Source organism: Pseudorca crassidens, chromosome 5 (assembly GCF_039906515.1).
Source record: "Pseudorca crassidens isolate mPseCra1 chromosome 5, mPseCra1.hap1, whole genome shotgun sequence".
Taxonomy (NCBI): Eukaryota; Metazoa; Chordata; class Mammalia; order Artiodactyla; family Delphinidae; genus Pseudorca; species Pseudorca crassidens.
Genome location: NC_090300.1, coordinates 96,883,590 through 96,895,680, shown reverse-complemented (window position 1 = coordinate 96,895,680; position 12,091 = coordinate 96,883,590). Strand labels below are relative to the sequence as shown.

At 35.8% G+C, this 12,091-nt stretch overlaps 1 protein-coding gene across 4 annotated transcripts in view; it reads right to left on the bottom strand.

Annotated features, from left to right (window-relative positions):
- CBLB (Cbl proto-oncogene B) overlaps positions 1 to 12,091 on the bottom strand; it is a 215,818-nt gene that overhangs the window by 89,920 nt on the left and 113,807 nt on the right. For all 4 annotated transcript variants that reach the window (XM_067739005.1, XM_067739009.1, XM_067739006.1 and 1 more), the window contains exons 6-8: positions 9,002 to 9,123; positions 6,228 to 6,365; positions 1,306 to 1,393 (exon numbers count right to left, since the gene is read on the bottom strand). In XM_067739005.1, coding sequence (XP_067595106.1) covers positions 1,306 to 1,393; positions 6,228 to 6,365; positions 9,002 to 9,123 — 348 coding nt within the window. The remainder of the gene's footprint in view (positions 1 to 1,305; positions 1,394 to 6,227; positions 6,366 to 9,001; positions 9,124 to 12,091) is intronic.

Genomic DNA, 12,091 nt, shown 5'->3' with positions numbered 1-12,091 from the left:
ATCAAATATTTATGAGCAATTTAAGAGAATGATGCTACTCCTGAATATGAATTTTTAAACAATTTTAAAAAAACAATGGATTTATAATGAGGAATTATCTCGTGTCTTTTTACATATATTAGAAAATAGAGAATCACTAAATAATTTTTTAAATGGCTTTCATATATTAAATTTTAAAAACTGCCCACACACAGTACCCATGTCAGGAAGTGTGTTTCACCTAATAATATCAAGACCACTGAGACTGAAATCTGGAGAACCAGAAATAAAATTTAAAATTATCTGTTGTCTTCCCCAAAACGTATTATTTCTTCTTATTACAGTCTTATTATTATACAAAGCACAAAATATCTAAATTATAAAAATTTTTAAACTTAACTACATGTAAAATAAAATATTCAAGTTCTCTCTCAGTTAAAGACTGTTGCCAGATTGGTGTTTTTCTATTTTTATTCTTTAAAAGCACATTCATATGTTCATATATGGTAATTTCTTATTTATTTACAAAATTGAACTTAAGTAATATAATTTTACAAAATAAAATGTTACATAATTAAGCTTTACATAACTTTTTCACATAAGATGCAGAAGTTCCCATGTGAATAAGTAGAGCTACCTTCCTCCTGTTAAAGACTTTATGGTATATGCAGTATGAGTATACAATGGTATTTAACCTATGACTGAATATTTTGGTATATTGTAATATTTCATTTTTATGAAAAATGCTAAAGTAAACATCCTGGTGTATAGATCTTCTTGTGTATATGCAAGTGATATGCATATGGAATCTAGAGTCAAAGATCTTTAGATTTTGATAATTATTGAATATCACCCTCAAGAAAGGCTTTACCAAGTTATACTCCCACTCATAACCTATGAGGCTGCCAACAATGGATTTATAAGAATATAATTATTGTCTACAATAGGCTTCAATTACTCATTTGACTCTAAAAACTAATGCATATAATTAACCTAATCTTCTTTGGAGTTTTCTAAAACTATAGCTCTCCCCTCATATCCATCTACCTACCTATGGGTTTATTTATCTATCTCCCCACATAAATGCCAATATTATATTGGAAGCAAGAATATTAAAAGCAGAACCTTTTATCAAAAAAATGCAGAAAGTAATGTAATTTCTTTTCAAACACTCTTAAAATTCCTTAAATATCTTTTGCATTAAATACCTGCACATGATTTTACCTATAGTATAAGAGTCTTATTTATTTCAAAGTCATCATAGATACTTATTTTTTTTTGGAGATACTTATTAATTATAAATATGTCTCCAGAAATTGTCCTTACCTGTGTAACTTTTATATGATCATGGGGTGTAGGTTCACATAATCCAGTTAAATCAGGATTATAACTCCTCCCATCAGGATAAAGATAGCTGGGTTATAAACAGAAATTTTATTAACATAAATATACAAGTCTTAATTGCATTTAAAGTTATTTAATCAGATTCTTCTATATTCAAACAGACATTTGGATGTTTCCTTTTTATGTAACTTACATCAAGAACTTATTCTATCACTGTTTCCATAATACTACAAGTTATTTTTAGGACAGTTAAAATCTAGGAATCTTTTTCATAAAGGAAATATACAATGAATATGGACTCAGCCATTAAGCAATCATTTTCAATTAAATACCTTTACTATATGTATAGGTAAGTTAAAAATTTATTTTCCTGGTTACTCATATTCTATTCCAAAATACTTTGAATATACACCTATTTGCAATTATTACGTCTTTCATCTGAAGCACAGTTAACATTAACTGTATCATTTTACACAATGCTTAGTACCACCAGGAAAGAAAAATAGAATTAAAGCCCACAATTTTCCAACAAAAGTTATTCAAACACTTCCGTGGTGTTTTCTTTCTCCAGTTTCCCATCCTCTTTCTTTCTGTTTCACCTTCCACTTATCCTGACACATATACACATGTGCACACACACATACACGTTTACTGCAGAAATTTAAAAATGTTACAATTCCATGTTTCATTTACTTCAAATCAAGGTACAAACAGAATGGTTTATAAACATAAGGTTCCATTATTAGAGAGAATTAAAATAAGAACTAAAAGTTATAGTGCTGTCTTGCTGTACTAAACCAGCTTTTACTCATTCAGAAATTCATTAAAAAATGAAGTTTACTGTGTTGGTAAACACATATTTTAGATTAAGAAAGCAGTAATATTACTGCTGGATTTCATCAATTTATTAAGTTACAGTTGGTTTTGTTTACTATCTTTCTGTTCTAGATTTTTGAATGAAAAATTAAGAACATAATACTACAGTGGTGAATATTTTAAAGGGCAAAACTATACTAAAACTATTCTGTGAAGTAACAAAAACTATCTATCCTTAAATAAAGAGTCTATAAGAATGTTAGTAAGTATTTTAAATTACACAAGTGAACAAGGAAAAAATGAACCTAGAGGATAGATAATTCTCACATGGTAAGGAGCATATCAGTGACTGTCTTTTTTTTTTTTTTTTTTTTTTTTTAAGATTTAGGAAAAGGAGTTGACTACATCTGACTATGATACAAATTTAGAATGTCATTATAGGGTTGGGATACAATTCTACAAATATTGAGTGATAAGCAAAAGTTGGTAACTCTTTTTTTATACCCTAAAATGGCCAGTTTTAAATATTATTATGTATTTTGTTCATCACACTTCAAAAACGTAGAATTCTAGGAAGAACTCAGAAATGAAAGATTACAAAATGACAATAAGGTTACTAGAGGAAAGGTTAAATGGTTCTATTTAATGTATAAGGAGCATTTCAGTGATTACTGTCCCCAGTACACTGGGGTGCTACTGCTGAGCCCTTTCCAATGGCAGTGAAGGAATAAGGAATCTTGGCTAGTTATCAAAGTAAACTTCTTGATCACCTATGTCCTACAATATCAGATTAACTATACGGAAAGGAGAGCTGTCCCTGATAGTTGGACCAGATGATATCCTGTGTTTTTACTGATCTTAAGGAAAAAATGCTAACAAACAAAAAACCTATCTAATTAAAATCCTAATATTTTAATCTAATCTAAAACCTAATCTGATCAGATTTTAATGTAATCTGTCATTAAATTTCAAATTCAACTAGCTAAACCCCTCTGAAGATGTGTGTGTGTTGTGTGTGTGTTTGTGTAAATATTAACAGGTAATTTGCACAGGAGTTTGGAGGCTAGACTACTGATTATGATATTATAATCTGTTAATTCTGATTGACTTTTGAAAAATAGATGTAAAGCATTATAACAATATAAATAAGCTATATCACTAATCGTTAGAGAAATGCAAATCAAAACTACAATGAGGTATCACCTCACACCAGTCAGAATGGCCATGATCAAACAATCTACAAACAATAAATGCTGGAGAGGGCATGGAGAAAAGGGAACCCTCTTGCACTGTTGGTGGGAATGTAAATTGATACAGCCACTATGGAGAACAGTATGGAGGTTCCTTAAAAAACTAAAACTAGAACTACCATACGACCCAGCAATCCCACTACTGGGCATATACCCTGAGAAAACCATAATTCAAAAAGAGTCATGTACCACAATGTCCATTGCAGCACTATTTACAATAGCCAGGACATGGAAGCAACCTAGGTGCCCATCGACAGATGAATGGATAAAGAAGATGTGACACATATATACAATGGAATATTATTACTCAGCCATAAAAAGAAATGAAATTCAGTTATTTGTAGTGAGGTGGATGGACCTAGAGTCTATCATACAGAGTGAAGTAAGTCAGAAAGAGAAAAACAAACACCATATGCTAACATATATATATATGGAATCTAAAGAAAAAAAAATGGTTCTAAAGAACCTAGGGGCAGGACAGGAATAAAGACGCAGACGTAGAGATGGACTTGAGGACATGGGGAGGGGGAAGGGTAAGCTGGGATGACATAAGAGAGTGGCACTGACATATACACACTACCAAATGTAAAATAGCTAGCTAGTGGGAAGCAGCCACATAGCACAGACAGATCACCTCGGTGGGTGCTTTGTGACCACCTAGAGGGGTGGGATAGGGAGGGTGGGAGGGAGACACAAGAGGGAGGAGATATGGGGATACATGTATACATATAGCTGATTCACTTTGTTATACAGAAGAAACTAACACAACATTGTAAAGCAATTATACTCCAATAAAGATGTTTAAAAAAAAAGCTATATCAAAATTACTCCATTTACAGATATACTCACTCATAACCTCTTTTTTATAAATTAAAACTCTGAAGCACATCTTCTTCAAAACAAAAGTCCTCTTATCATAGTGAATAGAAAGCTACACATATGAATCTTTGATGCACCAGAGGTAAGGTATAAATGACAGAATAGCAAATTTATGATCATTTAAAAAAAAGAGAGAAATAGACATTTGGTACCAGTTTGCCATACAATTCTTATGTAACTATTTCTTGAAAATTCACAACTTTTATCTCTTCACATAGATCTCATCACGTTTTCTTCTTTCTGTTTTTGCAATTACTTTGGAAAAGTAAAACTTTTTGCTATTGGAAAATTTAAACTATTTGCTCTTTCTGGTGGACTTTCTCTTGCTAGGCTTCTATCACAGTCCATGCCGCAGCAAGTAGGAGCAGCACATATGTCTCTAAGTTACTCAGCAAGGCAAAGGACAAGAAAAGTCAGTGAGATGGAGGTGACACTGAAAATACCACAAAAGGGTGAAGGGAATGGCATATGACTAAAATGAATGAAAGACATATTTACTATGAAGGGACCCATCAGATTGTCTAAACTTTATGTATGGAGAAGAAAGGCAATCTTAACCTAAAAAACAAAGGAGAATTTATCTATTTCTAAATTTAAAAAAAACAGCTTAAGATAAACTGAACTTAGCTATTAACATACAATTCTGGAATATGGATTTATTATTGATGTGAGTAAAAGAAGGGAGACATGAAGAGAAGGGAAGGGAAGGGATGAGAAAAGGATAAGAAGAAGAAAAAGAAAATGTGGTATTACCAGTGAACATAAAAAGTAGAACTAGCAATTTAAGGGTTACATGAGGCAATAGGAGTCAATTATTTTAAAGAATTATCCCAATATATACCGTTTGACATCTAATTTTAAACTACCTTTAGTTAATAAGTTCTTTTCCTGTGAAAGATACAAAAACTCATTGTAATTTGATGTTGGAATTTATTTGCTATGTTATACACTTAAATTCAATGATAGCAACTATAGGTGGAATCTAAGAAATACAACAAACTAGTGAATATAACAAAAAAGAAACAGACTCCCAATACAGAGAACAATCTAGTGGTTACCAATGGGGAGAGGGAAGGGGGGAGGTGCAATATAGGGGAAGGGGAGTAAGAGGTATAAAATAAGCTACAAGGATACATTGTACAGCACAGGTAATATAGCCGATATTTTATAGTAACTATAAATGGAGTATAACCTTAAAAAATTGTGAATCACTATACTGTACACCTGTAACATATAATATTGTACATCAACTAGACTTCAACTTAAAAAAACAACAATAACACAAAAAAAACAAAGAACAGAAAGGACGAAAGAGAGGGAGCAACAGAGGGAGGAAGGCGGAGAGAAGGAAGACACGTTTCAGTGACACACCAGCACGGTGCTCCCCGTGGAAATGAAGTCCCAGGCCCATTTAATAACCAGTTGCATTTTTCTGAGAGAGAAGAGCTGATGGATGGCTCTTTGGGAGGTTGCTTTTGTGAGCTGTCTGCAGCAACCCCATAAACAGGGGAACCCTTTGCAACTTCACCAATGGCCCAAAAACAGAGCCTGTCAGAATCTGCTCATGATCCCAACAGGATTCAGAGGCCCTACACTGACTGGGAGTGCAATTTGGGAGCACAGGAGCAGAGCTAGGTAGGGAACAATCAAATAATCATTCCACTGAGTCCATTCTCCAACTGTACCTATACAACTGTATACTTCTAATATTTGTAAGACAATATTGAGACCCGAAGATTGTTTAGACCATGCTAGAAAAAAATATATCAAATAATTATGACTTAAAATGACTATTTTAAGACATAAACAATAAAAACTAAGGAACATCCATTTCTTAGTCTTGAAATAAAAACCAGCCTGAACATCAGCCTCACTACCCATTCCCTCCATCGCAAAGCGGTCTCTATCTTCCACATCTGTGAATAATAAGCACCCCCAACTCCCATGTCTCATACTTACAATCCTTCCCTGCTGCCGTCGATCAGGGCTTGAAATAAGGGCTTGTTGTGCGGTATGGTCTGTAAGATATTTCCATCCCCTGTCACATAGCCGATGGCCCACTGTCCCAACCTAGTGCAGCTTAACCGGAAAATGTAGCTGTGAAACATAAGAAAATTACGTTTAATCACATTCAAAATGTAAGCTAACTACTACCAAACAATCTCTTAGATTTTTCTTAAGTGAAAGAATAAACAGAATCATTTAGAATTTCTATCTTCAAACTTATTTTTACACCATTTTCCTTCTCCATTTTTTCATCTGTAAAACAAGCAATGATAATAATTCCATTTAAGTGGTTTCATCCTTGAAGAAAACTGGGTTTTTAAAGAAAGGAAGAAGTTGTGATTCTTTTAAAAAATAAATTTAGTTATTTTATTTATTTTTGGCTGCTTTGGGTCTCTGTTGCTGCATGCGGGCTTTCTCTAGTGGCGAGGAGCGGGGGTTATTCTTCGTTGTGGTGCACGGGCTTCTCATCGCGGTGGCTTCTCTTGTTGCAGAGCACGGGCTCTAGGCGCACGGGCTCTAGGCGCACGGGCTTCAGTAGTTGTGGCACGTAGGCTCAGTAGTTGTGGCTAATGGGCTCTAGAGCGCAGGCTCAGTAGTTGTGGCGCACGGGCTTAGTTGCTCCGCGCCATGTGGTATCTTCCCACACCAGGGATCGAACCCGTGTCCCCCGCATTGGTGGGCAGATTCTTAACCACTGTGCCACCAGGGAAGTCCCAGAAGTTATGATTTTTAAATATTAAGAACTTCATATTGGTTTTGGAAATTTTGGAAAGGACTTTTCAAGAAACTCTAAGAACATATTCCCCTAGAAAGCCGGAAAATAAATATCAACCTGTCCCTTATTAGGATCCTTAATCGTAATCACACAAATTCCACACAGACTTATTATGACTGTCAGTTGGATCCCAAATAAAGTACATCCTGAAGAACTCAAATGTCCTTGTAATAGACCCAACTACTTTCTTTACCATGAAGCCAAAGAGATGAACCACTTTCCAAGAGAAAGGACCGCTTAAACACGTATCCAGCAAATATTTGTCAAAATCATTTGATTTGTTCACTGAGTATTCCTAAACACCCCATCACACCTTACCTGTAACAGTTTACCACAGTCTAATCATTTCATCTTTAACTACCTAAAACTTAGAAGAAATCATTGTTACAGGGCAAGAAGGGAAGGAACGGAAAACATCCTTTCAGAGGGTACTATCTTAAGAGAACTATTCCAATAGCAATGAGACCTGGCTTTTGCTTCCAACACTGCCATTAATTATCTCCATGACCTTGAACAAGAGAACACAAGAGGGATTCAGTTACTTTATTTATTTAGAATTGGACAAGATAATTTCCCAAATGACGTCTGTGTTAAATTTGCATGATTCCGTGATTCCAACCACATTACATCTTTCAAATCATACTCCAGAAGCAAGAAGCTACTTTGATGCCAGTGAAGGGTGTAAAAGTTATGGAAAAATCTGGTTATGAGAGATCCCTGAATGAAACAAAATGACTCACCTAAGCCACTGTCAATGTGCACAATATCTGGCCTGCTCTTGTGGTCACAATGAGAACCAGCTCTCAGTCTAGACCAACGACTCCACAGGAGCCACACTGTTTTCTGTACCCATTACCTCCTTCTAATATACCATATAAATTTTTAAAAATAAAAAAGGTGGAAATTTTTCATTATGGCAGAGAAGAAAGGAATCATCAATAACTGACTGTACTCAAAAAGACTTTGCTAAAGGACAAATGACATTTGCACTACAAATCAAATAAAACGATATTAGAAGAAAAAGGTAGATTTAAAAAACCACCGAATTCATTCCTAAAATGAAATGACCCCTATGTGAAAGTCAGTGCACTCACAAACACTGGGATGGTGTCTCCTACTAAAACATGAGAGTGAAGGAGGGCAGATCTCCACTGTCATTAGTGTCGCACCCAGCACACTGCTTGCCACAGCACGAATGTCTACTATGTGCCTGGTGCATTTCTAGACCGCATGTGGGGAAAATGCCTGCACCACGGGAGAGACAGGCTTTCTCCCGCCCAGATTTGCCATTAATAAGGTGTGCTCTCTCGGTCAAAGCCAGAGGGGCTGATCACACAGCCAAGCTCTGAGTTTCACTCAATTTCAACATCAAGCATGAGGTCTCATGGAAGACGTTCTCAAGGACATGAAACTGGTTTGGATTGTTAACAATGGGCTTATATGTCTATGTACTTACATGTGTTTATCATGCATATGTACACTTATATGTACTTACATGCATTAATATGTATTTATATGTAATTATGTGATTATCATAGAACCAAATTGAATGTCTTGAAAAAATACCTTAAAATAATGAACATGAAACTGATTTATTTTGTCATTAGCACAATATTCAAGTATTTAAATATACACATCTAATTTTATACATAAACATGTGTCATGAAAACAGTTAATATGCTAATATCCTACTCCAATTTGAAACTCTGAGACTTACTCTCTAAATTCATTGAATTACATACTACCATATCCTCTTTCACTTTATGAACACTAAATTTCAGAACAAGCATAACGTACCAATTTAAAGAACTGAATTAAGAAGCACTGTTTTGGTCTATTAGCATTTCCCTCCCCTCATCCCCATGGGTGTTACTGATTTACTTAGGAATGAACCATAGAGGACTTTTCATCTTTACATATATCACATAATATTACTGCCAAAAAGTCTTACCTTCCGGGTTTAGTGCTGTATTTCTGTAGCCGTGCTTTTACTTCATCGTACGTGAGAAATGCCATGTAACCCGGATGTGTTACAGCTAAGAAATTCCAATTCCGTAAAATAGAGCCCCAAGGCTAAAAATATAAATAAATTAAAAGATTACCTAGAGAATATCAACTATCAATTACACAGCAACCCATCATTTAATACACATACTAAAATTCTCCTGGATATTTTTTAAGTGAATATGAGCTTACGGGGTTTAGGCCAAATTCTAGTACCTAACAGCAAACATGCAATTATGTATTTTCTTTTTGGAGAAATATGATTATGCAGAAAACAGATTTCTTAGGAATAAAATACAGAAAGCAAAAAGGAAAACCACATAGTCTCTTCTCTACAAATTCTATTCCCAATACAGCAGTTGTGATCAGTTTGAAACATAAACCACATCAACTCTTCTGTTCAAAACTCTCTAACTTTGAGTAAAAGCCAAAGTCCTTATAAATGGCCTAGAAAGACCTTTGCAGGGTTGAGCCCCAGTTCCCTTTGTGTCCCCATCTGCTGTGACTCTCCCACTTTCTGCCTTTCCTCTAGACACGCGGGCCTTGTTGCCTGCTGGCCTGAACGTAATTATATTCTCTCACCTCAGAGCCTTCGAACTTGCTGATCCCTATACCTGAATTCTTTCTCCAAATATCCATGTGACTGCTTCCTCTCCAAATGTCATTTCCTCAATGTGGCCTTCTCAGACCACCCTATTTAAAACCACTAACTCTCATCTCATGCCTCATCTCCCTGTGTGTCTGTTTTGTTCACTACTCTGCATTTAGACATCTCACTTTGTAGAACAAAAAACTCCATCATGGAATGTAAGTGATTTGGCCAAGTCTACACATTGGCCATAAGCTACATGAGAACAAGGAACACACCTGTCTTGCTTCCCAAAGGGAGACCAGGCACTAATGCACAGTGTCAGAGCATAGTGATCAGGCTGGGGGAAGAGCTGAAGAGGTCCTCTACTGAGTGACTTGTCTGCAAGGCCTCGACTCCCATGGTAACAGACTACTGTACTCACATTTGGTTTATCCGGGTACAATCACAAACTCAGAAAAGTTTATGGTTTAGAGGTGAGCTCTGTAAAAATCTTTTGCAGAAATAAACACAAACACACATGCACGCACACATAAAGGGTTTGTATCGTTGTCTCTTTAATAGGATTAGTTGTCCCTCCAGTTACCATGGCAAGAGAAAAAAGGCAGTCAGTAATAGACAACTTTGCTTGAGGGTGTGAATGAATCATCTCTGCCATATCTTTAAGGCTGAAGCTACATTTGTCCAAAGGAATTGGCAGCATACTCTATCTGATGTGCCAGATTATTAACTCAAATCTTCTACATAAAGGAAAAAAAAGAGGTATTTTGTGTTGCCAAGTGATAGTTGTTGAAATAGTCATCCTAGACATGATTATTGGTGGAGGGCTCCTGCTTTTGTCTGTTTTGAGACTTGTTCCTTGTGATTGTTAAGCAAGTTTCACATTTACAAGGCGCAATTCTTTAAGGATTGTATCCCTTGAGATGAGGATAACAAAGGAAAGAATGATTTTGTAATGAAGAGTTTAACCTTTTCCAAAATAACAAGAAAAATCTTTAGGGTATTTCCCCACCACACTAAAATACCTAACTGGGGAAAAATGAGCTCTGGAGACACTTATTATGAGAGGTTCTGTCTATGTACTTGAAAAAAACAAAAACAAAAAACATGTTTTTAATTTTCTTCTTAAGGGATGACTAAAAATTACATAAACAATACTTGGAAGAGTATTAGCATACGTTTAGAAAAACCGAAAAATTACTATTATAGTCACTGAGTTTTGTTTTGTTTTGTTCTGTTCTACTTCCTCATCTACAAAGGACAAGGATGAAAAAAATACAAAATATTTGGGTCACTTCCATTAAAATCCACACAAATTAATGAAAGAGTTGTTTTACAAAACGCTGAACTTTATAGAGAGCCAATGCACCGATCAAATACAAGCGAAAAAAAAAATGAAACTGGTGTTTGGAGCCAAATGCTGCAGTATTTAGCAACCATTTCTTAGTAATAATCCAGAGGGCCAGATTCTAACTGCAACAATATTTATGTAATAGAAAGAGTCTGTGTACTATTTTTCTTAAGAATGCAACCCACAGTCAGAAACACCTGTGTTTAAAGTATTTTGCCAACTAATGGCTTAAAGGAGGCAAAACAAAGTGATGGGAGAATGGTTGTTTTCACAGTTTGTTTTTAGGTTATAGGAAATCTTTTCTCACACACCAACACCAAGTTATTTGGAGATTCTTAAATGACTACAGAAATTAATAAAGTGAATTAAGAAGACCAGTCCCTCCATTCTCCCAAAAGCCACTGTGTTCACCATTTACCGACTTACAACCTACATTGGAAGTAGGGCCTCAGTTGGTCTGCCCAGATACTCTCTTAATCCTCACTACAATAGATGAGTTTCTTATTCTTCTTTTTCTCCCTGTTCCACAATGCTATATATTCCACAGTCAATAGTACATTGCCCCAAACCACTCATTCCTTATCCTGCACCTACTCATCCCATTTACTGCCCCATTTCTCAACAACCCAGTCTTCTCTTACAGTGGGGAAATGGAAGGAGAAGGGAGCAGCAGCCCCAGGGAGACGGAAGAGGAAAGCAAAAGCCCTGTCTTTCCATTCCAGGACTTGAGCACTTGCCGATCCCAGCATCTCTGAACTACGTGGAGGGGAGAGAGATAAGGTTTAATGTAGATAGAGGAAGGTGGCCATGCAAGACCTTTCCAGTGACTCCCAGCACTTGTTCAAGTTCTGGCAAAACATGAGGATGAGGGAAGACAGGAAAAAGGGGAAACCAGAATCCACCAGCTTCTTGATTTCATTTCCTAGGCAAGTCTCAACTTCATCTCCTCACCTCCACCAACACCTTCTGCAAACCCTTAAGCTAGTTTTCTATGTCAAACCTCAATCCTGATGGTGTACCCTGCCCTCTTTCAGATGCCGCTCTGTTAAATACCCTATTCCCAACGATTTAATGCTAGAAGGAGTCACTACCAATTA